The sequence below is a fragment of the Hyperolius riggenbachi genome, chromosome 5 (assembly GCF_040937935.1).
Source record: "Hyperolius riggenbachi isolate aHypRig1 chromosome 5, aHypRig1.pri, whole genome shotgun sequence".
Classification (NCBI taxonomy): domain Eukaryota; kingdom Metazoa; phylum Chordata; class Amphibia; order Anura; family Hyperoliidae; genus Hyperolius; species Hyperolius riggenbachi.
This window is the reverse complement of record NC_090650.1, coordinates 25,080,551-25,107,317: the sequence shown is the minus strand read 5'-3', so window position 1 is coordinate 25,107,317 and position 26,767 is coordinate 25,080,551. Positions and strand designations below refer to the sequence as shown.

At 47.2% G+C, this 26,767-nt stretch overlaps 1 protein-coding gene across 2 annotated transcripts in view; it reads left to right on the top strand.

The window, feature by feature from the left end:
- Positions 1-26,767, top strand: part of LOC137518023 (unconventional myosin-Ig-like) — a 221,986-nt gene that overhangs the window by 56,825 nt on the left and 138,394 nt on the right. For both annotated transcript variants that reach the window (XM_068235194.1, XM_068235195.1), the window contains exons 9-14: positions 224-369; positions 8,493-8,607; positions 13,174-13,344; positions 15,565-15,635; positions 16,819-16,893; positions 21,707-21,839. In XM_068235194.1, coding sequence (XP_068091295.1) covers positions 224-369; positions 8,493-8,607; positions 13,174-13,344; positions 15,565-15,635; positions 16,819-16,893; positions 21,707-21,839 — 711 coding nt within the window. The remainder of the gene's footprint in view (positions 1-223; positions 370-8,492; positions 8,608-13,173; positions 13,345-15,564; positions 15,636-16,818; positions 16,894-21,706; positions 21,840-26,767) is intronic.

Here is a 26,767-nt window from a genome sequence, read left to right as displayed (position 1 = left end):
AGACCTTCCTTCAGAAAAGATTCCCAGATTCTTATCACACACAGGCTAGTGATCTTATGGTGTCTAATCACTGGACCAAGTGGCAGTAGTCTTGGCCAGAGGTTCCCTTCCCTACAATTGCATGAGTATAGGTGTTAATATTGGTCAGAGATTGACCAATTATAATTGAAAGTGTGTATCAGGCTTAAGTCCTTGCTCACTGCTTCCTCTGTGCTCCTCCCAGGCATTCTACGAAAGACTCTTCTGCTGGATAGTGGGCCGGATCAATAATGTTATCGAGGTTAAGAATTACGACGCTCGGATTCATGGCAAGAATACCGTCATCGGCGTTCTGGACATATACGGGTTTGAAATCTTCGATAACAACAGGTTGGTACTAAAACTATATCAGAAGCACCCTGTGATATCTGCTAGGTGTCAGCTGCTAGGTGTCAGTGGTAATGACTGGCAGTGATAAGGGGGTCTGTGGCAGATGCCCTGGGGTGCAGAGTTGCATGAGCAGAGTGGTGGAGAGAAGTTAACTTACATCACTTCTGGCTACTTAATACTGGGGCCCCCTCTGGCTACCTACATATAGGGCCCCTCTGAATACCCTTACTGGAAGGATATCTAATACTGGGGGCCCCTCTTGCTACCTACGGTACATTTGGGGGCCCCTCTGATTACCCATACAGGAAGGATATCAAACACTGGGGATACCTCTGGCTGCCTATATCGGGGAGCATTTCTGGCTACCTATACTGGGGGCCTACCTGAGGCTACCTAATACTGGGGGTACCTCTGACTATTAGTGCAAGGAGGGCTGCATAATTCTGGGGGCATCTCTGACTACTTAAAACATTTGTGTGTGTTTGGGGGGGGGGGGGGTGTGGAGCATAAAGGTGCCTTATAATTGTTGTGGGGGGGCCCCCAGCCAAAATTTCACTATGGGGCTCTATGGTTTCCAGTTACGCCCTGACAGGGGAGGAGACAGAAAAAACAACTGAAGATGGAGAAGGGTTAATATAACATACAGGTCCCACCAATATTTATTTCATCGGGAAAAAAATTGATGTACTCGTCTTTAAAAAAATGGAACATTTGTCCTCGGCCTCTGTGAGCAGAACGTGCGACACCGACGGCAGCGTCCTCTGAGGATGCCTGACCCAAATCAGAGACACGCATTATTAATGACACGCCAATTCCAGACCTTCCACCAGCAGGGGAGATAGTACACTAGAACCGCATCTCATCGCCAGGGCATGCTGAGGCTAGCAGTTCACCGCTCTCATTCTATGTACCTGAAACATGGCAAGCTCACAGCCACTGAGGAACTGCAAGTGTTTAGTAGATAGCTTTGCACCTTAGCACTAGGCACCTTTGGCACATATCACTTTGTTCCCCTGACAAAGAATCAGGTTTTTTGAGGGTTAGAAACATGTAGGGTTGTATATAGGGGGTGTTTTGTATCTACTATGCCATAGCTCCCAACTGTCCTCCTTTTGGAGGGACAGTCCCTCTTTGAAAGCCCTGTCCCTCTCTCCTCCTCATTAGTCCCTCTTTCAGGTCTTTTTCCCTCTTTCTATGTAAATATATATATTTCTCTACTAAAAATGTGTTTGACTCTAAACTTTATTCCCATCCTTTAAAATGATAAATTACTAATTTTAAAATGTTAATAAGAAGGAAAATGAACCAGGATAGAAAGAACCGGTGTGGTTTGAATTATAAAACAACATATTTTTCTTATGAAATCTTATGAAATGCGTGACTTGGGGTGTGACAGGGGCGTGATCAGGGGTGTGACAGGGGCGTGGCTTAAGTGTCCCTCTTTCTCGTCTCAAAAAGTTGGGAGGTATGACTATGCAGTGTGAGAGGTTAGCCTAATCCCAATTGACAATATAGTGGATTAGTCCAAACTGCTCTCTCCTCCATACTGCTTCACTATTTACATTTTGTATGTTGGCAGCACTAGTTAGCTGTCAGTGTCCTCTCCAGTACTTTTTAATATATTAATTAAAAGCTATGTTTTAGCCTTCATTGCATTCCTTGCATGCAAAGTTATTCAGTATATCAAATTCAGGTGTGTGTAATTTATTGAACTACAAGTCCAAAAGAACGCCCCACAGCCTTTATTAAAGAGAACCCGAGGTGGCATTGTATTACGTTAGAGGGGCACAGAGGCTGGTTGGTCACACTAACACCAGCCTCTGTTGCCCCATCGTGTGTCTCAAAGACCCCCCTGCTCGCCGCTATACCCCCGCAGTGCTGGCGACACGCAGCGTGTCGCCAGCACAATGTTTACTCTAGCGCTGTCTGTCAGCGCCGCTTCGCCGCCTCCTCCGCATCGCCGCTACCCGCCCTCGTCCCTTCCCTCCCGCTGATTGGAGGGAAGGGACGAGGGCAGGTAGCGGCGATGCGGAGGAGGTGGGGGAGCGGCGCTGACAGACAGCGCTTGAGTAAACATTGTGCTGGCGACGCGCTGCGTGTCGCCAGCACTGCGGGGGTATAGCGGCGAGCAGGTGGGTCTTTGAGACACACGATGGGGCAACAGAGGCTGGTGTTAGTGTGACCAACCAGCCTCTGTGCCCCTCTAACGTAATACAATGCCACCTCGGGTTCTCTTTAAGTATTGTAAAATATAAACATCAAATAGAATACTGATTTTTTTTTTTTAATTTCACCTTTAGAAAATTCATCATGATTATGTACATTTATTGGCTTTTAACAATTCAACATCTGCATTTGTTCTTCTTCCTGCCATCGTCATATCTCCCAACTTTTGGATCCAGGAAAAAGGGACACTAAGACACCCCCCTACCACACCTTAAGCCATGCCCCAATTTTACATGTGGCCCGCCTGCAACGTGCGGTGATCATGACCGTCACACAGGGGTGTAACTATTAATAGCCCCCCCCCCCCGCAAAAATAGCATGGGACCCCCTATATCCCAGAACCCCAGCCTGTCGTGTACCGTCGTGTGTTCCTGCGGTAGAAGATGGATTGGGGAATGATCGTTTGTCGGGTTGTGGTCGCCGTAGGATCATCGATCCATCTTCTGGTGGGTACCTAGCTTTAAAGTGTATGCTGGTCTGAGAAGGTGAGTTTTAAGCGAGCGCTTAAGATTTCAAAGGTTGGAGAGTGACGGATGTGTTTTTGAAGGTGATTTCAGAGTAGGGGTGAGGCTTGTGAGAAATCTTGTATACATGAATTGAATGCGAGGAGGTGATAGGATAGTTCAAGGACAGGTGGAGAGGGGGGAGTTATTATAGAGAGGACACAGTGATGATAGAGGTTATAGGTGGAGAGGAGGATAGTGATAATGGAGTAGTTTGGTTAGATATGGCGAGGATAGTGATAATTGAGTCATGGAGTAGTTCAGTTAGAGGTGGAGAGGGCAGTAATGAGGGAGTAGTTCAGTTAGAGGTGGAGAGGACAGTAATGAGGGAGTAATTCAGTTAGAGGTGGAGAGAATAATGATGATGAAGTAGTTCAGTTACAGGTGGAGAGGACCGTGATGATGTAATAGTTCAGTTAGAGGTGGAGAGGACATTGATGATGATGGAGTAGTTCAGTTAGAGGTGGAGGACAGTGATGATGAAGTAGTTCAGTTAGAGGTGGAGAGGACAGTGATGATGGAGTAGTTCAGTTAGAGGTGGAGAGGATAATGATGGAGTAGTTCAGTTAGAGGTGGAGAGGACAGTGATGATGGAGTAGTTCGGTTAGAGGTGGAGAGGACAATAATGATAGAGTAGTTCAGTTAGAGGTGCAGAGGATAGTGATGATGGAGTAGTTCAGTTAGAGGTGGAGAGGACAATAATGATGGAGCGGAGCAGTGCTTTTCAGCGCTGCTAGATTTGGGCGCAGCCGGCGCCTCCATAGACTTCAATAGGAATCATTCCTATTGCAGCGCTTAGTGAGTAACGTCGGCTCCGTCAGAAGACAGAGCCAAAGTTGCTTAAAAACATAGTAATTCGGCCTCCAGCAATCGCTGGAAGCCGAATTATTTCATTCCCCCACTATCCATGTCGGCCTGGAGGGGGAATAGTAATTAAATCGGCCCGGACTTGTGCAGAAGCAGGATCAGCCATATACCGCTGTATCCTGCGCCCAAGTCTACCGGCGCCGATTTCAAATGTACGCATGATGGAGTAGTACAGTTAAAGGTGGAGAGGACAATGATGATGGATTAGTTCAGTTAGAGGTGGAGAGGACAGTGATGATGGAGTAGTTCAGTTAGAGGTGGAGAGGACAGTGATGATGGAGTAGTTCAGTTAGAAGTGGAGAAGATAATGATGGAGTAGTTCAGTTAGAGGTGGAGCGGACAGTGATGATGAAGTAGTTCAGTTAGAGGTGGAGAGGACAGTGATGATGGAGTATTTCGGTTACAGGTGGAGAGGACAGTGATGATGGAGTAGTTCGGTTACAGGTGGAGAGGACAGTGATGATGGAGTAGTTCAGTTAGAGGTGGAGAGGACAGTGATGATGGAGTAGTTCGGTTAGAGGTGGAGAGGACAGTGATGATAGAGTAGTTCGGTTAGAGGTGGAGAGGACAGTGATGATGGAGTAGTTCAGTTAGAGGTGGAGAAGATAATGATGGTGTAGTTCAGTTAGAGGTGGAGCGGACAGTGATGATGGAGTAGTTCAGTTAGAGGTGGAGAGGACAGTGATGATGGAGTAGTTCGGTTAGAGGTGCAGAGGACAGTTATGATGGAGTAGTTCAGTTAGAGGTGGAGAGGATAATGATGGAGTAGTTCGGTTAGAGGTGGAGAGGATAATGATGGAGTAGTTCGGTTAGAGGTGGAGAGGACAGTGATGATGGAGTAGTTCAGTTAGAGGTGGAGAGGACAGTGGTAATGGAGTAGTAAAGTTAGAGGTGGAGAGGACGGTGATGATGGAGTAGTGCAGTTAGAGGTGGAGAGGACAATGATGATGGATTAGTGCAGTTAGAGGTGGAGAGGACAATGATGATGGATTAGTTCGGTTAGAGACCGGCAGAGGCAGTAACACTCAGCATTGGATAAGTCTGGCTCTCCTCCTCCCTCCTCAGCAGTCAGCACAGTCAGGGTTCTGCAGCTGATAATGGATCTCGGAGGGGAAGAACGAGTAGATAATTGTGTTTATTTTGCAGCACGTGTGTCACATGTCCTCGTGCCGCCGGCTCACATGTCACACAGCAGGTTCCCGTGTGCCGGTGTAGTGAAAATTTTTGCTACCTATCATATTTTGCAACTTGCCATAGAGGACAGTGTATAACTGCGTAGGCGTGGCTCCTCTCTGTTAACACGCCTGTAATTTTTTGCAACCACAGATCCCATTGAGCTAGAAGGGGGATTGTTCCCTCCAGGGGGGGTTATTAGTTGAGCAACAGGGGGGATTGTTTCCTCGGGGGGTGGGGGGTTATTAGTTGAGGAAGAGGGGGGATTGTTCCCTCCAGGGGGGGTTATTAGTTGAGCAACAGGGGGGATTGTTCCCTCCAGGGGGGGTTATTAGTTGAGCAAGAGGGGGGATTGATCCCTGGGGGGGGGGGGGGGGGGGGTTATTAGTTGAACAAGAGGGGGGATTGTTCCCTCCAGGGGGGGTTATTAGTTGAGCAAGAGGGGGGATTGTTCCCTCCAGGGGGGGTTATTAGTTGAGCAAGAGGGGAGGGTTCTGTGTGAGAATAGGGTTTGGTTGGGTTGCATTTTCTGATACAGATAGGTTAAAGTCAATGGCTAGGTTGCACTTTCTGATAGCTATACGTATAAATAAGTGCAACCGGTTGCAAAATCTGATAAAGTTGCAAAAAATTTCACCACATCGGCTGCAGTCACCTGACCCAGATGTGGGGGAGACAGCAGCCTGTGAATGGAGGGCAGGAAGGTGACGGGGGCCCTGTGTACAGACGTCACCAGAAGAGCCATTCACATGGAAAACAGTGCTGAGCTAAAGGGTCACCCCGGGCAAAGCTGATCCGTGCTCCTCCCATGTATATACTTCATTCCCAGCTGTGCTGTATTGTTGTACCCACACCGAGAGGGTCTCCTCTTCCTTTATTGTCCATATAATTATTCAGAAAATGGCAGCCAATAAGGAAAGCAGACTGACCCTAGACTAGACTAGACTGGAGGGGAGGGGGGCTTTTTTGAGAAGAATTCCTTGCTCCTTCTCTCCTTTCCCCACCCCTTCCTGTTTTGGGATTTCCTGAAGCTTAGCCACGATCACTGGGACCTCAAGAAGCGGTGCGCTGAATGGCTGTACCAGAGTATAAGCGTTAACGAAGAACGGAATATTTTCTCCTCTCCACCTCTCCAGTCCCGACTCCCTACTGACCTCTGCTGCCCGTCTTATCCACCTCTCTGCCAATCCCTCCACTGCTACCTGCCAGTTGGATCCATCTGAAAATGGCGCCTGCGAATAATGGCGCACAGTGTTGCCGCTAATCCGTTTGTCGCTTATCGTTATTTAACGTTAAAGCCTTATCGTTATTTACTGTTAACACACAGAACCCTCTCTGTACCTATCCCTAACCCCTAGACCCCCCCTGGTGGTGCCTAACCCTAAGACCCCCCTGGTGGTGGCTAACCCTAATCTTGACAGTGTTGCATTAAATCCATTCACCGTTTTGCAGTTAAATAACTTCTGCAGTTTGGCTTATGTAGGGCGCTATTGATAAATAACGTTACTGTGCACAATAACATCTGCTGTTTGGCACATGAACGGCGCTGTTGATAAATAACGTTACTGTGCGCCTTTTTTTTTCTTTTTTCCCTGTGCGCCATTATTATGCAGTACTAACGATAAATAGCGATAAGCGTATCTTTTTAATGCGGCGCCATTTTTATGCATAGGCGCTGTGCGCCATTGTTCACTGTTCCGTGCCAGTTACCTAAAGGATGCAGTAACTCCTGTCAGTAATCCTGCGCTTACCATGTCAGTTTCTGCTACCTGCGTCAGCAGCGCATCTGGGACTTCCGGTGCGGCTGGCCGCATTGACAGGGATGGTGTCAGCAGCGATCATGTGGAGATCCAGCCGCATGATACCCTGACTGTAAACAAGGGTGGACGCATGCACTGTCAGCGTCGCTCCTTCTATGCTCTAAGGAAGCGTATCAGCTGATCACCTGTCAGGTGACACGCATGGCTCCACCTCCGGTTCCTGATTGGCTAGGCGGCTTGGGGGTGTGGTCCCCTGCTTACCCGGGCTTCTTACGCGCTGTTCTGACACTTGCTCACTGTCTGCTCTAGCAAAATTCACCTATTGATTTTCAAGGGGAATATTTACATTGCTGCCATTCTTGCACTGTTATTGGCACAAGCCTCAAACCTGGTACCACTGGCGTAACAATAGGGGATGCAACTCCTGCCATCCTAGGGCCCGCTCAGGGACTTTTGGGGGGCAGGAGGGGTCGCAGCATAAGAGGAGAGTGTGGCAGATTGGTGGGGGGGGACAATTCCCCCCCCCCCTCCCTCACCTCGGGCTCTCCTCTCAGCGCTCCCCCTCCTGCAATCATTGGTGGCAGCAGCGGCGGCGGCAGGCTGAGTACATTGCCTCCTTCTCGCTGGAGGTCTTCCGTTCTCTAAGAGCAACTTCCTGTTTACACAGGAAGTTGCATGAAGCTCTTAGAGATCGGAGACCTCCAACGAGAAGGAGGTAATGTATTCAGCCTGCCGCCGCCGCTGCTGCCACCAATGATTGCAGGAGGGGGAGCGCTGAGAGGAAAGCCCGAGGTGAGGGAGGGGGGGGGGATGTCCCCCCTCCCCACCGATCTGCCACACTCTCCTTTTATGCTGCGACCCCTCCTGCCCCCCAAAAGTCCCTGAGCGTGCCCGGGGGGGGGGGGGGGGGATTTTTTTTTCAGGGGGCCCGGGAATTTCTAGGTACGCCCCTGCCTGGTACAGTTGGTCTTCGGGTCTTAGAAAAAGGGGGATGGAGCCAACACTAGCCAAATACATAACCAGGCAACGCCGGGTCATCAGTGGGAGGAGACAACTACAAATTTCACTGGGAAAATGTAAACTGCAGCCATTCTTACACTGTTAATGGCAGGGTTCTCAAACTTTGCACAGTTGGTCACTGGGTGACTGGGATTAATATTCAGAAAAGTGGGTGCAGCCTACAAAAGCCAATCACAATTCACCTATTGATTTTCAAGGGGAATATGTAATTGCTGCCATTCTTGCACTGTTAATGGCACAAGCCTCAAACCTGGTACAGTTGGTCATTGGGTGACTGGGGTTTAAATTCAGAAAAGTGGGTGGAGCCACAAACAGCCAATCAGATTTGCTTCATATAAATGCAAATTATTCATGCCAAAGACCACAAAGCTCACAAACTTGGCCAGTGAGTGTTTTTGTGTTAGGGTTAGAAAAAGTGGGCAGAGCCAACACTAGCCAAATACATACCCGGGCAACGCCGGGCCATCAGCTAGTATATAAATCACAATAATATTATCTGTCTATTTCCATGTGTGTTTTGGCAAATTGTAGTTGATGTCACTGTGACCCTCTTATGGTATCTCTCCCTCCTCAGCTTCGAGCAGTTCTGCATTAATTACTGTAATGAGAAGTTGCAGCAGCTGTTTATCGAGCTGATCCTGCGCCAAGAACAAGATGAGTACCAGCGAGAGGGCATCGAGTGGCAGCATGTAAGTATCCTCTCTACCCAGAGGCGAGACAAGGTCCTCCAGCACCCAAGGCTGAGACACCAAAGTGCGCCCCCCCATCCCTCTCACCCGAGCCGTCACACACTGATTGCTATTAGACTAAGAGGCGCCCCAGGCCTTCAACGCCTTAATCTAGTTATCTGGCTTGCAGTCACTGCCATGTATCCCCTTTTCTTATATCTCTCTGCTTCAAACACAATAGGGGAATTATAGCTGAGTGAATTGTGCGCCCCTCCTACACTGCGCCCTGAGGTTGGAGCCTCTCTCGCCTCTGCCTCGGCCCGGCCCTGTCTCTACTAGAGTTGGGCCGAACCTCCGATTTTAGGTTTGCGAACCGGGTTCGCGAACTTCCGCGGAAGGTTCGGTTCGCGTTAAAGTTCGCAAACCGCAATAGACTTCAATGGGGATGCGAACTTTGGAAAAAAAAAATAATTATGCTGGCCACAAAAGTGATGGAAAAGATGTTTCAAGGGGTCTAACACCTGGAGGGGGGCATGGCGGAGTGGGATATACGCCAAAAGTCCCCAGGAAAAATCTGGATTTGACGCAAAGCAGCGTTTTAAGGACAGAAATCATATTGAATGCTAAATGACAGGCCTAAAGTGCTTTAAAACATCTTGCATGTGTATACATCAATCAGGTAGTGTAATTAAGGTACTGCTTCACACTGACACACCAAACTGTTCACTGAACAGAACAGGTATGCAGTGGCGGGTTCACTAAACAGGTATACAGTGGCGGGTCCACTGAACAGAACAGGTATGCAGTGGCGGGTCCACTGAACAGAACAGGTATGCAGTGGTGGGTTCACAGAACAGGTATGCAGTGGCAGGATCACTGAACAGGTATGCAGTGGTGGGTGGGTTCACAGAACAGGTATGCAGTGGCAGGATCACTGAACAGGTATGCAGTGGTGGGTGGGTTCACAGAACAGGTATGCAGTGGCAGGATCACAGAACAGGTATGCAGTGGTGGGTTCACAGAACAGGTATGCAGTGGCAGGATCACTGAACAGGTATGCAGTGGTGGGTGGGTTCACAGAACAGGTATGCAGTGGTGGGTTCACAGAACAGGTATGCAGTGGCAGGATCACTGAACAGGTATGCAGTGGTGGGTGGGTTCACAGAACAGGTATGCAGTGGCAGGATCACTGAACAGGTATGCAGTGGTGGGTGGGTTCACAGAACAGGAATGCAGTGGCAGGATCACTGAACAGGTATGCAGTGGTGGGTGGGTTCACAGAACAGGTATGCAGTGGCAGGATCACTGAACAGGTATGCAGCCAGGAAAAGCTAAGCCTAACTAATCTTTCCCTATGAGAGACAGACAGCAGCTCGCCCTACTCTCACTAATGCAGGCACACGAGTGGCCGTAATGGCCGCCGCTGCCTGCCTTATATAAGGGGGGTGGGGCTCCAGGGGCTAGTGTAGCCTAATTGGCTACACTGGGCCTGCTGACTGTGATGTAGAGGGTCAAAGTTGACCCTCATAGTGCATTGTGGGGCGAACCGAACTTCCGGAAACGTTCGCCTGCGGGAGGCGAACGCGAACCACCGAAGTTCGCCGGGAACCGTTCGCCGGCGAACCGTTCGGCCCATCTCTAGTCTCTACCCCCTGCCAACCAGGGCTAAGCTCTCGGAATCAGAATTTCGAGTTTGGCATTGGAATTTGGCAGTTCCGAGTACACACTCGAAAGTCAAAAATTCGGCAGTTCTGAGTACCGAATTCGGTTTTCCATTGAAGTCAATAGTGCCAAATTCTGCGGTTAATTGTGAAGCCCCCATACATGCTATCATCACCAAATTTGCCACGTATGTTAACTAATTTGGTACCAAGCTAATTGAAATCTAAGCCCTGTTTTGGTGGTCACCTGGATGGCAGGGCGTAGATTTCAATCAGCCGCCGCTGCACACATCCACCGTTTCCGTCGCTCCCGCCAATCTCGCCACTGAATCCAAGCGCCATCTCCCGCTGCAGCTCACTTGCTCTGCCTGTCTCTATGACGGCAGAGTCATGTGATCGGGTCAGGAGCTGATTTCATTGGCTCCTGGCCCTGTCTTTCAATGTAAGCAACTCCCATTGGCTTACATTGAAAAACAGGATCAGGAGCCAATATGAGCGGCTCCAGTCCTGACCGGCTCACAGGAACTCTGCCGTCATAGAGATGGCAGAGTGGGTGGCCCAGGATCCCGACGTGCGGCAGTGACGAATTCTGCTCTTTCTGTACCAGCAGTCTCTGGTCCTTAAAGAGACACTGAAGTGAAAAAAAATGATATAATGAATTGGTTGTGTACTATGAATAATTTCTAGAAGATTAGCAGCAAAGAAAATATTCTCATACTTTTATTTTCAGGTATATAGTGTTTTTTCTAACATTGCATTATTCTATAATATGTGCAGATTACACAACACTCAGCATTCAAAATTATTCTTTCAGAGCAGTCTGTGAAGTAATGACCTCTCCTCTAGCAGAGGAAAAGTAAACAGTTCACTTACAGTTGAGATAATAAAAGTCAGATAACAGCCCTCTCCACGACTAACTTAGTCGCATAGAGATAACAACTGGAGTTTCTCAACTCTTCCTGTACTGGAAACAATTAGACTGATGTATCTGATCTTAATGTTCATTTCTTAGCTGTACTACACATACAAATCATACTATCATAATTTTTTTTTCGCTTCAGTGTCTCTTTAGGGGCAGAGACTGCTGATACTTAAGTTTAAAGTGAATGGGAACCGCATTTAAAAAAAAGAAGCAAATACTTACCTAAGGAGAGGGACGTTTCTGGGTCATATAGAGCCTTCCGTCTCCTCTCTCGGTGCCCTCTATCCTGTGCTGGCTCCCTCCCCCCCCGTTTCAATCCCCCACCGAAAGGGTATTTGGAAGTCTTCAGGAGCCGTGTCCTCCCAAAGACGTGCGGCTCCATACTGCACAGGCGTGAGCGTGCAAGAGAGCGTGCTTGCGCAGGCGCAGTACAGGGCCGCCCTTCTTCAGGAGCACTCGGGCTCCCTGAAGACTTCTGAAGCCTCCTTCGGCCGGGTAAAGCAGTATTCAGTGGCGTAGCAATAGGGGGTGCAGAGGTAGCGACCGCATCGGGGCCCTTGGGCCAGAGGGGCCCCAAAGGGTCCACCCTCTATCACAGTATTAGCTTTCTATTGGTCCTGTGCTGGTAATAATCACTTCTATAGATGTTTTTAATAGTATTAATCATTAATACACTGTTCCCCATCCCCTTCTTGCACCTCTGACACTGTAGTTGCCATTGGCAGATTTTGGTGCGCCGTATCAATTGTTATGTATAGAGTGCTTGGGGGCCCCATGTAAAACTTGCATCGGGGCCCACAGCTCCTTAGCTACACCACTGGCAGTATTTTACTAATTTAGTCAAATACTGCTACCGGGCGAGTCAGCACTGGAACGAGGGGACCAGAAGAGGAGCGGGAAAGCTCTATAGGACCCAGAGCCTTCTCTCTCCTTGGGTAAGTATCTGTCTCATTTTTTTTAAATGCGGTTCCCATTCACTTTCAGCAGATGAATAGGAACATGGTAAAAAAAAATTGTGAAAAGACCTTATAGTTTTTGAGAAAATCTATTTCAAAGTTTCATGGGAAAAATGTTTTTTAAACTGTGTAAAATGACACTTTGCTGCAGTACAAGGTACTGCATTTCGAGTTCCGAGTTCTGTATATACATTGTATACATTTCATGAAAACAGACAGTGTGGGGTCCCCACTCCCAAGCCACCTTAACCCCTTGTCCCTATGCAGGCTGGGATAGCCAGAATGCGGAGTCCCGGCCACGTGGGGCTTTGCACCCTGAGCTATACCAGCCTGCATGGTCCATGGTATGGGGGGGGCCGTGTCCAGTGCCCCAGAAGGAGGTGGGGGCCGCCGACATCCTTCGGGAGGTTCATGGTGCCATCCGGAGGTCCCCTTTAACAAGTGGATCTCCGGAGGCCCGCCCCCTCCCCAGGAGAAATGTGGTACACCAAATTTCGGCAAAATCGGAATTCAGCTGTTCCGATCAGCCCTACTGCCAACCCACCTCCTCCCGGGCTAAGACAGGCCTCCTCAGCCTGGAAACCCTCACTGCCATGTGCCCCCAGAATTCCAGTTCCGATATTGCCTGCTGCCTCCCAAAACAATGGGTACAATGGGTGTTTGCCAGGCATAAGCCCTGAACTATTGAATAGAGATGGTCATCAGGAAGTGTGTCCTTGTAATGACTCCCCCCCAAAAATTGCAAAGGTGTTAAAGGCCACATCCCGCTAAACACCTTTTCACCACCTTCATGTATTTCCCTAGCCACTTCCCACTCTATAGGACACAAAAGTGTAAGTGGGCGAGTGCGGCCCACAGGAGCGGCGTGGAGCAGCGGTTTTTGCAGCTACCTGATCCGCTCAGCCCCACCAATCAGGTAGCCTCCTTTTTTTTTCTTGAGCCCACCTCGGGCTCTCTTTAAACATTCCATATTTTCCATCTGAAATTTTTTTTTTAAGAACTGATGAAAATCTTCTCCCTCTCACTCTTCCTCTTGAATCTCCCCTAGATTGAGTATTTCAACAATCAGATCATTGTGGATCTGGTGGAGCAGCCGCACAAAGGCATCATCTCCATCTTGGATGAAGCTTGTCTGACGGTGGGAGACGTCACTGACACCATTTTCCTGGAGTCCATGAACAACAAGCTGGCCAAACATCCTCATTACTCCAGCAGGAAGGTGAGCTGACTATAATGTCCAGCGTACGGGCAAAATGTATCTGATAGTTCAAGAAACATCTTTTGATTTCTTCACAGAACTTTGCAGAAGTTCTTCAGGCAATCTTTGGTCCATTCATGGCATAATAATGGCAATCTCTGTTATTGCCCTGGATTCTTGCAGCCATCAGGCTTTGTTCACATCTAAAATCGCAAACATGAGAGTTTTGAGATTTATTTTTTTTCCCCCTTTCCGGCGTTTACCTTCACGCAACGATTTCTTGTAAAGAGTTATTCAAAGCCTTTTTCCAAGTCAGGAAGTGAACTATTTCACCCGGAAAAAAATAAATACAATGTATTTATCATGAAAGTGCGAACGCAATCACCGCACAAAGCGATTTTGTGAGTGTTTTGCGCTTTTTCTTTTCCTTTCATTGTAGCAAAAATGTCCTAAAAATGATACAGGCAGCGCTTTGCTGAGTGGAAAGCAGATAAAACGCGCTGATATGAACTATCCCATAAGAATTCATTGTACTAGCGATTTCAGGGCGTTTTTTTTAAATCGCCGGCGCACAAAACAACCGCAAAATGCCCTAGGTGTGAACAAGTTCTTAGAGATGGACAACGAGATGATAATAAGTCCAGCTTACATACAAATTTGATGCATTTTGCGCACAGCTTGGAGCTGCACTTCCTGCAGATTTAGATTTTTTTTCCCAAATTCCAATCTGCATACAATTTGCATGCGAGCTGTTATTATTGGTATCTCATTGATAGCAGTCATTAACAGAACAATGGCTACCTTCTGTTACCACTGCATTGGGTGTAAAACCTGCCTACATATTTGGGATGTATACTATAATTAAATAATGACCTAGAGACTGTGGGGGAGATTTATCAACGCATTACCGACAGCTTTTTCTTCTTAATCTGTTCTAACCAGCTGTCACGTACCTCAGATGTTGGAGACCGATTTGCTGAGGGCAGCGGCTCTTGCGGCTCGTCGACTGAAGTTCCTGGACTGGAAACAGGAATCTCCAGTAGACAAGGGGCAGGAGCGCTTGCGGGATCACTAGTGTGTTGGAGGAGGTTCCGGAGTGCTCCCACAGGTCGAGTCTGGTACTGCAATGACTCGACAACCAGGCAGTTCCGTAGGCAAGCAGTGAGTCAGCAACAGAGCGGGTTCTCAGACAGGTCCGGGTCGGCAACAGAGGTGGTCCTCGTACAGGCAAAAGTTCGGCAACAAAGCGGGTTCTCAGACAGGTCCGGGTCAGCAAAAGAGCGGGTAATCGTACAAAGCCAGGGTCAAAGCCAAATCGGGCAGTCAGACGAGCCGGTGGTCAATATCATAGCAGGTAATCAAGGCAGACAAAGAGTCACGTCACGGGAGAGCACCCAGAACTTGCTGCAATACAACAGCACTGAGTACTGCTCTCTGCCTGCTTAAATAGGCCGTTTGGCGCCAACATGGCATCATGCGTCATTACGTACGCATGCGCACATCCATGCGTACTTAGTTCCGTATTACTATGCACACGCGTACATCCGTCCGCATGCGCATGCGCAACACGTCCACCCCTACACTTCCGGTGCAGAGGTCAACAATGCCGCCCATAGCGCACACGGAGGCAGCCGCCGGATCCAACAGCGACCCGACCACCACCCGGATGCACACAGGCATCCGTATGTGCCAGCCGCCAGACAGCAGGTACTGAACCGTGACACCAGCAGGGAGAACAGTTCTGCATGATAATAAGAACCTTCTTAAATCCTCGGTAATAGTGGCAATTTAGCATGAATTTCTAGAGCTGCACCACAGTTAAGAAAAGTCCAAATCCATCCCCAAACTGGCGCAGATTAAGAAGTGCTTGATAGCAGTTCTACAGATGTATAACTGCAGGCTAGACATGATTGCAGAGTGCAGGCTAGACATAATTTGTGATGTGCTCCTCCCACCTGCTGAATTCCTCCTCAGAGCCTGCTGCTATCAATACAGCAGGTGTGTTGGTTACCTCAGCAACAGCAATTCCCCTCACACACCGCACTGTCTGAGAGACCTTCCTAGCTCCTCCTATTTTACAACAGTTTTAGAAGGAATCTGCACTATGTAATTACTTCTTAAGATGCCTGAGACAGTTCTGCACGGATTTCTAAAAACCTACTAATATTTTGTCTCAGACACTACTGATAAATCTGGCCCTGTGTGCTCAGAATGATGACCTTTGTGTTCTCGTCCCTCCAGCTTTCTACGACTGACAAGACCATGGCCTTTAACCGCGACTTCCGCATTAAGCATTACGCCGGCTGTGTCACGTAAGTAAGAATATACGTGCATCGACATTATATATGCAGATCAGATCCACCAGGATGGATCTTCAGATCTGCAGTGGAATGTCCATTAAACAATGTGTGTATGAGATCTGCTGATATCATAGACTATGAATGCATTTTGCAGGAACAGATCTTTTGCAGATACTGATCTGTTGCATGTGTACAGCATCTTTGTGTGCAGCATCTTGCAAAGATTTTTATCTGATGGGGAGTTCAGCTCCATAGAATAGACTGTGTAGGGATGCTTGCAGGGCCCATTCACACTTGTGTGTCGCAAAATGGTAGTGTTTAGCGCTCCCATTTTGCACGGGTGATTTTACACTCTCACGATTCAGAGAGATTGTGATCAGCGCTTGTTTAAGCACTGTACCGCGCTCGCTCGAGAATCGCGGCAAAGTGCTGCAGGTAACATGTTTTGCGATTGCCGTTATTTGCAAAGCGCCCGCGATTGGCGGCAATCGCGGCAGTGAGATCACTGCCATAGGGTTATAATTTAAAAAGCGCTAGCGCTTCGGCAATTAGCGGGAATCACCCGCTAATCCCTATAGTATGAATGGGCCCTCATACTACATGGAAGGGGATAAAATCGGTCAGTGATTGTCCAATCATAATTGAAAGTATGTACCAGCCTTCAAGCATGGTGCACACCAATTTTGATTGCCCAATGATTTTCCAATGTTACCACGTCCGTGTAGTCTGAGGGTCAACAGATTTTGAATACTATGAGCAGATTATGTAGGCACCCATACTACATGGAAGTGGTAAAAATGGTCCGTGACTGGCCAATCAAAATTGAAGGTGTGTACCAGGCTTTACCTAAGAGGGGAGGTTCTAAATAGAACAGAGCCTTCCTCTTCCTCCAACCTGCCCCCGAGTAGTTCTGAAGACGAGTGCATTGCTACTGCTTTGTAAAGGTTTGGGGGGCGGGACTTCTTGGCACTTCCTGCGCCCTCTTCAAGAAAAATGTTGTGGCGGCATTCAATTCTCACATTATTGGTGTCAGAAACCCCAAAGCTCACAAACTTGGTCATTGAGTGACTGTGTGTCAAGGTCTCAAAAAGTGGGCGGAGCCAACAACCACCAAATAGTAAATACATCCCCGAGCAATGCCGGGTCATCAGCTAGTATGTGTATAAATATCTATCATACCCTCTTCTTCTTGCAGCTACTCAGTGGAGGGATTCCTGGATAAGAACAAGGACACACTGTTCCAGGACTTTAAGCGGCTCATGTATAACAGGTGAGAGCAGAAGCCTTGCATTACCTATTTCCTGCTTAGGTCATTTAATCTTGTAATAACAAATCATTCCTAGCTAGATCGGCGCATCAGGTCTGTTTGTGTTCCATAAAAAACAAAAGTCACCCTAATGAATGAATGAATGGATAACTATGCTTCTGTTGAGAAAAACTCAATGCCTTCAGTTCAGCTCTATACACTGCAGGGATTGATGGTATATATTATTGTAGCATAACTCACTTGTTTTTATCTGCATATAAAACACAACTATTCCACATTGTTCCAAACCTGAACTGGGAGATATTGCCAACATTTAGGGACCTTTCATACTGGTGCAGTGCGGTGGGTTATTTTAGCGCACCTCATCGCTATGCTAATGAAAGCCTATGAGTGCTTTCATACAGCATGCGGTGCAGTGTTCCGGAAGTTGCCGATCTACCGCGAGTACACACTGACGTAACCACGCGACCTCAGTGGCGACATGCGGCGGATCGGAAGTCATGTAAGCCTAAGTAGACGCAAGGGTTTGCCAAAATGTTGGTGTTGCAATGTTGCGGCACACATGTATTGTTACAATACGCTTCCGCGCATGTCTGTATTTCCAAAACAGGACGGTATCTAAATAGGAAGTGACGCTCCCCACTTCCTGTTTGGATCCCGTCCAGAAGGAGATTACTGCATACTAACGTGGTAATCCCAGAAGGCCTGTTTTTGGCAGTGCGGTGCGACCCCCAGGCCACCAATACACAGTCTGAAGCTGGCCTCAGTGTTGTGCACTAGTAGCTACAAGTACGAGGCTACTTGAAATCAAAATTTAAATTAGCCAGGGCTGCCCGTGGCAGAGGGGGGTTCACTTACCCATGCTGCCCCCTTAGCCGATACACTCCACTGGCCTTCCACGTCCTTCCCATGGATCCTTTTTCCGGGTTGAGGGAGGAAGCATAGAAGTGACGTTGAACGCGGCGTGGAATTTGAGTGGAGTGCATCGGCTAAGGCGGCTGCATGGGTAAGTTAACCCCCCCCCCCTCCCCTGCAGCCCTGGATAATTTAAACTTTGATTATGTGTAGCCAGGGGCGTAGTAATAGGGGGTGCAGAGGTTGCAACCGCATCAGGGCCCTTGGGCCAGAGGGGCCCAGAAGGGCCCTCCCTCACCTACAGTATTAGCTCTCTATTGGTTCTGTGCTCATAATAATCACTTCTATAGATACCTTGAATAGTGCTAATCATTAACAAACTGTTCCCCACCCCCTTCTTGCACCTCTGACACTGTAGTTGCCATTGGCAGGTTTTGGTGTGCCGTATCAATTGTTATGTATAGAGTGCTTGGGGGGCCCCATTGTAAAACATGCATCGGGGCCCACAGCTTCTTAGCTATGCCACTGTGTGTAGCTACATACTCGTAGCTACTCGGAGTGCATAACACTACTACCAGCATTTACTGCCAATCAGTTTAATGCTCTTTGGTTGATGTTTCACTCAACCAAGACCTTTAAGAAATAAAGCAGCACTCCTACATTAAATCCAGGGGGAGTTCCGAGTCTAATACTTTTCAATGGAAGATGGAGGCCTGGTCTGATGAAACTCCCCAGATATCAGTCTGATGAGAAATGTAGGATGTGCTGGAAAAAAACAGCCTTGTCCGTAGAGCCCCAATGCTCAATTTCCTGGACTTTGAGGATCTGCTGCTAACATCTAGACCAGAAAACACCTTCACATGTCTTGTGGGATCCATGCCTCAAAGGGTCATGGTTTTTTTGGAAGCACAGATGAGACCTACACAACTAGAAAGGTGTTTTTTAATGTTTTGTCGAATAAGACAAGACACATGACATTTATATTGCGCTTTTCTCCTGGCGGACTCAAAGCACCAGAGCTACAGCCACTAGGATGAGCTCAGTAGGCCATAGCAGTCAGGGCTAGGCCAAGGCAGAGGCGAGAGAGGCTCCAGCCTCAGGGCGCAGTGTAGGAGGGGGCGCACAACTCACTCAGCTATCATTCCCCAATTGTGTTTGAAGCAGAGAGAAATAGGAAAAGGGGATACATGGCAGTGACTGCAAGCCAGATAACTAGAGATTAAGGTGAGTGGGGTGGGGGTTGGAGGCCCTGGAGTGCCTCTTATTCTAATAGCGCTCAGTGTGTGGTGGCTGGGGTGGGAGGGATGGAGGGGCACACTTTGGTGTCTGACCTTGGGTGCTGAAGGACCTTGTCCCGGCTCTGATAGTAAAGTTAGGGAGTCTTGCCTAAGGTCTCCTTACTAAATAGGTGCTGGCTTACTGAACAGGAACAGCCCAGATTTGAACCCTGGTGTCCTGTGCCTGAGGCGAACAAGTGCCACATATGACCATATTGGAAATGGGCGGGGCTCAGTGACTGTTACTTGGATTGGATGTGTGAGTGAGCAGTCATAGCTCCTCCCTCCACACATTCTCTGTGATCGAGGCAGTCTCTGTTCTCCTAGGGCCACCTTCCCAGTCCTGTTCTGACCCGACTTCCAAATAAGCAAAATCCACCCTCAACTATTTCAGTGTAAAATTAGTCATTCCCCGCTGTTTTGCTTTGCAAGGCGGTTAGAAATATCAAAAGGGGAGCCGTGCCATTGCCAGATAGATATTGTTAGATAATATACTTTAAATCTCTATTTAAAAATACATTTCCACATGACAAGTTATTTCTAGAACGTGTTTGAAGATAATTATCCCAGTTTGTTGGCCTGACGTCAGACCTGAGCTAGAAATAAGAGTGTGAATCAGCGCCGTTCAGCCGTCGTACTGTCACTCAGGGGGCCATGAGGCTCTGCAGTGTGCCGCGGGGTTCAGAGATAGGGCCCCGAGCCAGAATTATGCAACGAATGAGCACAACGTGTGGCAGAAACCTAAAACCCACAGATTGCTTTAGAGTCAGTTAGGCAAACTCTGGGGGTAATTTTGCTGGACAGGTCCAGAGGAAAGTGGAGCTGTTTACAGCAACCAATCAAGTCAAACCTCAGATTAAACAAGGCTTCTGATTGGCTGCTTGTGACAGCTGCTCTTATCATCTCAGCTATTGCTGTATTATAACACAATGATACAGTTTTTATGCCTTTTTCACAGCACTAATAACCCCTTTACTACGGCCAGTACAGGCACTTCTCAGCAGCAAAACATGAGGCATAGCTATGGGTGGGCAAGGAGGGACAGAGCATGTACTGTAAGGGGGCACAGAGCATGGCCACCGCACCCCCAAGTGAGTGAGACCATGACCACTTCTGATGTGTGGCCATGCACAATTTGTCCAGAGGGGGGCTCAAAAACGCTTTGTCCCCGGGCTTTGTCAAAATCCTGTTCGTCGGCTAACTGAAAAAGTGCAGGAAAGTTTATTATGAACATACCGTAAAAATTGCAACCACAAATCCGCGCACGTGGCAAATTGCATGCAGAATTTGCATTAAGTGTGAATGGCACTTTAGCGGGTGTCGCACATTCTCAAGCTGTAGCATGGTTTATACCTGTATACAATGGCATATGCAACCTTGGTATAATTAATCTCAGGAAGGACAGGGCTTCTCTTTTCTTACCAGATTAATCTCATACATTAAACAATAAATAAATAAATTACTTCCCCTTCGAGTTGCAATGACTCGGAAGGGGAATAGTTTTTAACACCCCCTAACCCCCCCCCCCAACCCCAACCACCCTCCTCTCCCCCCGCTGAATTTGTGTGGCAGCAGGGTGGGAATTCATTTGGCTCACCCTGTTCCAAAAGCCTTGGGCACCAAAAAGCTGCCCCCTTTCCCAAGGGCTCTTCCTTCTGTTTGCCCCCCAAGCCAAATTGTCACAGCCCTCTCTGGTCAACATCTCTGCTCCAAGTTGTACCTATAAAGAGACTCTGAAGCCTCCTAAATTACCTCTTTTTTAGGCATTAATGGCTTAGCTGAAACGTCGCTATCCCGCGGCAAAACAAGGTTTTAATCACCCCCAAATACCAGGGCAAAAATCCACGACTTTCAAAGTTGTGGATTTTGCTGCCCGGGGAGGCAGAGCTTTGAGCTGCATCGCTGCCTCCATCCGCGTCAATCTCCCACGGATCTCCGCCTCCTCCGGCCCACTCAGTGAAAGAAGACTGAGGGGTGGGAGGCGGCGGAGATTCGCGGGAGATTGACGCGGATGGAGGCAGAGCTACTGCACAAAGCTCTGCTTCTAACAGGAAGGAGCCCCGCAATTTGCCCCGAGGATTTCAGGGTGATTAAAGCCCCGTTTTGCCGCAGGATAGTGGCGTTTCAGCTAAGCCATTAATGCTTAAAAAAGACTGCCTAAAAAAGTGGCATTTTAGGAGGTTTCAGACTCTCTTTGAAGGAAACCCAAGGTGAAAATAAAATGATAAGATAATCAATTGCATCTATCCTCCTTCTCCTAGAAATGACTTTTTTTTAGATATCCCAAAGTTGTATTTTATATTTAAATCTACTTTTTAATTTTTACTGTTTCATTGTTTCTGTTCAATGACACATTTGTTGAAGTATGCCAGAACTAAAATATATGAACCATTGACCCTTTTCATCTCTTTCCTGCTCTGAGAAGCAATTTTCTGCTAGGAAAGTGTTTTATGATGGCAATTCCTTATCACTGAGGGCTACACTGTAGTCTGACCCAGTCCTGACTCAGACAGGAACTGTCACTTACATACCTGATTTTTAAACCTTTCAGGCAGAGAAAGGAAAAAAAGGAACACAACCTAGTTATTTGTGTGCTTTGCACTGTACATACACATGTCTATCTCCTCATGTCACATGTCACCTCGGGTATCCTTTAACCCTTCTGTGCGTTTTTTTTTCTCCAGTAAGGACCCGGTTCTTCGGGACATGTGGCCGGACGGACAGATGAGTATAAGCGAGGTGACGAAGAGACCGCTGACCGCTGCAACGCTATTCAAGAACTCCATGGTGGCGCTAGCTGAGAATCTCGCCTGTAAGGTGACTGCCCTTCTCTATCCATACATATTGCAATCCTGATCAAGCGAAATCTCTGCTCACCAAGTGGACTGATTGTTATCATTATTATTAAACTTTATTTATAAAGTGCTACCATATTATGCAGCACTGTACACTACATAGGGGAGACATTACAACATTGAACACACTTACACAGGGGCATTCTAGCATTCAACAATGGTACACAAAACAGTGATGTAGCAATGTGAGGATCAACATAGTCACTGAGTCCATATAGTAGCGAAGAAGAGCACACAGGGAGGAGGAGAAGTTTTATTACACCAAGTCTGTGATGTGCCTCCTCTTCATTTATTATTGGTACAGGGAGGAGGGCCCTGCCAAACAGGCTTACACTCTAAGGGGTGGAGGAGAGGGACACATAAGTCAAGGGGGAGGGGTGAGGTGTAAGTCTTAGGGAGGGGGCTGGAGCTATGAAGATGACGGGTAAGCATTGATCTTTTAGGCTTGCTTGAATGAGTTGAAGGTGGGACGAGCCTGATGGAGGGAGGGAGTTCCATAGAGTAGGGGATGCTCTGGCCTCTGGAGAAGTCCTGGAGCCTTGCAAGTGAACAAGTGGTGCGAGGGGTGGAATTCTGTAGAGTGTTGGAGGAGCAGAGAGAGTGGTTGGGGAGGATCTCTGGACAAGATAGAAGATGTATGGAGGGGAGATATGGTGGATGGATTTGAAAACATCTGGGGTAAAATGCATGGGGCACATGTGGGAATTGATGCACAGAAAACATTTGGGGTAAAATGCATGGGACACATGTGGGAATTGATGCACAGAAAACATCTGGGGTAAAATGCATGGGGCACATGTGGGAATTGATGCACAGAAAACATCTGGGGTAAAATGCATGGGACACATGTGGAATTAATGCAAAGAAAATGTTTAGAGTGTAACACGTAGGTCACATGATGTGATAAGCGTGGGTTATATAGTCACAGAGTAGGTAACACAGCTGGTCTTTATACATTCTCCATAAAAAGGCAATATATAGTCAGCCCTTTGCGCTCTCTCGACCTGAGCCGCTGTAATAACGTTCCTGGTGTGGCCGGGGTCAGAGTCGGTCAGTGATTTGCGCTCGACGTGCTGCCTGTGATTGATGTCTGTACTCGGGACATGGGGAGATTACAGAGCCAGGTTTCCGCAGGTCAGGCACAAAAGAGGCTGATTCTAATCACTCTGGTTTGCTGACCCCGGCTGGGTAATAAGCAAGCGCTGATCTCTCCTCCGCCTGCTGGGGACGATATTTTTACACATTGAACAGCACAGGTGCGCACAGGAAAGCTGATTATTCTCAGAGATAAGCGAGGTGGACAGGCTGCTGCAAATAACCTGTCTGTTTATTACCGGGTGCGTAGCTTTATCTGTAGCAGCAATCCCACCGAGATGTAAAGAGGGGACTTCAAATATCCGTGGAGCAGTAGTACGTCAGGCCACCCCACTCTGTCACGTGTGGCTCCCACAAACTAATTTAACCATTTCAGCCCTCAGTCATTTTTCACCTTATGCATCCGAGCAATTTTCACCTCCCATTCATTCGCCAATAACTTTATCACTAATTATCACAATGAATTGATCAATATCTTGTTTTTCCGCCACTAATTAGGCTTTCTTTGGGTGGTACATTTTGCTAAGAATTATTTTTTTCTAAATGCATTTTAACAGGAATATTAAGAAAAAAATGGAAACAAATAATTTCTCAGTTTTCGGCCATTAAAGCTTTAAAATAATACATGCTACCATAATTAAAACCTATGTATTTTATTTGCTCATTTATCCCGGTTATTACACCATTTACATGATGTCCCTAATTATCACAATGTTTGGCGCCAATATTTTATTTGGAAATAAAGGTGCATTTTTTTTCAGTTTTGCCCCCATCCCTTTTTACAAGCTTATAATTTAAAAGATATTAGTAATACACCCTCTTCACATAGTATTTGTATGTAGAACAGAGGCGCCAGCAGGATAAAAGTCAATAAAATTTTTAAAAATTGCTTGGAGGAAGTGGTGGGCTTGCCTCCCAAAAGCAGACACAAGATCCTGTCTTCATATAAATCAATACATTTATTATAATGTACCCCAAAAACAGTGCAACGCGTTTCGCAGGCCCAGCCCACTTCATCAGAATTCATCAGAGGCGCTACACCTGCTATTGACGAAATTCTGTTTTGTCCCCACTTTTATTGCCTGATGAAGCGGGCTGGGCCTGCGAAATGCGGTGCACTGTTTTTGGGGTACCGTATAATAAATGTATTGATTCATATGAAGACAGGATCTCGTGTCTGCTTTTTGGGAGGCAAGCCCACCACTTCCTCCAAGCAATTTTTAAAATGTTATTGACTTTTATCCTGCTGGCGCCTCTGTTCTACATACAAATACTCAGTGTCCACTCCTGGTGGAGGGGAGTTCTACCCCCCTTTCTTGTTTCTTTACTACAGAGAGCGACTTCTTAATCCTGAGTGAGGACAGTTCTAATCTCCTCACCTGCCTATTGAGTGGTTGCCTGAATGGTAACCCATGTTTGTGAGTATAAATTCTCTCACTAAACCACTTACCAATTGTCTTTAACATACTACACCATATTAGGCTCTTGTTTTTTTTCTATTTTTTTTTTCTATTTTACCCTCTTCACATGCATATGAAAAAAGTTCAGACCCTTAGGTAACTATTTATGTTGTTGTTGTTTTTTGTTAATTGTAATTTTTTTTTCCATTAAAAATTATATTTGGGTAATTTTTGGTGTGGGAGGTAAACAGTTAATTTTAAATGTAATAATACAGTATGTGTTTATTGAATAAAAAATGTACGTGGATGTAGTTTTACTATTTGGCCACAAGATGGCCACAGCCAAAATATTTTTTTTTTAGTCCTGGAAGCAAACGCTCTTGCTTCCAGGAAGTATAGGAAGGACGGGAAACTTTTTTTGTTCTCAAAAAGACTGCGGCTTCTGATAAGAAGCCGTCTGACTTTCTGTTGGGGACTTAGATCAATGAATGGGAACCATGTTACCATTCATTGATCTCCGGGATAACGGGGGGCGGCACGGGAGTCACGTCCATTCGGCTAAAATGGTTAAAGGACCACTATCACGAAAATCACAACATTTTAAATACATATGAAAACATTTAAATAAAAAGTAAGATTCTTCTACAGTAAAATGAGCAAAAAATTGCTTTTCTCCTATGTTGCTGTCACTTGCAGAAGGTAGTAAAAGTCTGACAGAACCAACAGGTTTTGGACTAGCCCATCTCCTCATGGGGGATTCTGAAGGTTTTACGTATTTTCAAAAGCACTTAGTGAATGACAGTTGCACCATCCAGCTGCCAAAGACAGTGTGCAGCGAGCAGGGAGGCTGGCCAGCATCTTTGTATAAATGCTTTTCAAGGAGAGTCTCTATAAAGAACTAGCCGACCCGCGTTGTAGCATACGTCGCATCTTCGATCTATCTAATAGAGTACGTGCCTCAACCTTGAAGCAAGAAGAATAAAGGTGGGTACACACATCAGATAAAAGTCTTTGGAAAATCAAAGATCACAGACCAATTTTACCCCTTCCATGTAGTATGAGAGCCATACTCTACACAGTCTATTCTATGGAGCTGAACTCCTCATCAGACAGAAATCTTTGCAAGATGCTGCACACAAAGATGCAGTACACATGCAACAGATCAGTATCTGCAAAAGATCAGTACCTACAAAATACATTCATACTCTATATCTGCAGATCTCATACACACCTTGTTTAACGGACTTCATCTGCAGATCAGATCCACCAGGATGGATCTTTGGATCTGCAGATGATTGTCTGATCTGCAGATGAATATCCGTCAAACAAGGTGTGCATTATGCTGGGCATACATGGTATGTTTTCTACCGTGTAATAGAGCCGCTGGCTCGATTCCCGCTCGTCCCCGCGGGCGCCCGGATCGATTCGCGAGCGCTTTCTTATTTTCCACTCGTTTCTTCTTTTGTCCTGCCCCGGTATCAAGCGCAGCAGAATCGATCCGGCAGGGTATCGGACACGGCTTGATTACATGGTAGAAATCATACCGTGTATGCCCAGCATGAGATCTGCAGATACTGATCTGTTGCATGTGTACAGCATCTGTGTGTGCAGCATCTTGCAAAAAATTTTATCTGATGGGGAGTTCAGCTCAATAGAATAAACTGTGTAGGTATGGCTCTCATACTACATGGAAGGGGATAACATTGGTCTGTGATCTTTCATTTTCCAAAGACTTTTATCTGATGTGTGTACCCACCTTTAGGCTTTCCATTAGAAAATGTATGCGTGCTCAAACACCAAGTTTAACCCTAGCAAGTCTGGCTTTCCAAATCTGGCCTAATTGGCTATTCATGAGGCAATGCTCATGCAAATATGCATTTGCTTTCGCATGCCAAACTATGCAGGGTCAAAAAACTAATACCACAAAGCGGTCCCCCTGCGGGAATTAGTTCATGCTACATTAGCACTATCCAGGAGGGCCACTGGGAGGCTTTCCAATACCCCCTTTTTATACAACCCGGGGGGAACCACGGGGTCCCAGGCTCTCTCACTGCCTGACAACCACAGCGGCATCCCCCGGAGGGGGAGGCTAGGTGCCGCAGGCGCCCCCCCAAGCATGGCCAGTGCCGGGGAGAGCTGTCCGCACCCACCTCCCAATATTAAAAACAGGCACTTACTTTAACATCCATTGTGTTCTGCTTCATGCGCACTAACTTGGGCCCCACACATGAGAAAGGAGTGAAGCATGGGTCACCCCGAGCTTTAGAGCTCAGGGCTGGCTCACGTACAACACTCCAGGGGGGGGGGGGGACAGGCGCAGACAACTCACTGCAGGGCTCACACCACCGGAGCAAGCCATTCACAACCTGCCTCCAAAGGATACAACTGCAAAAAA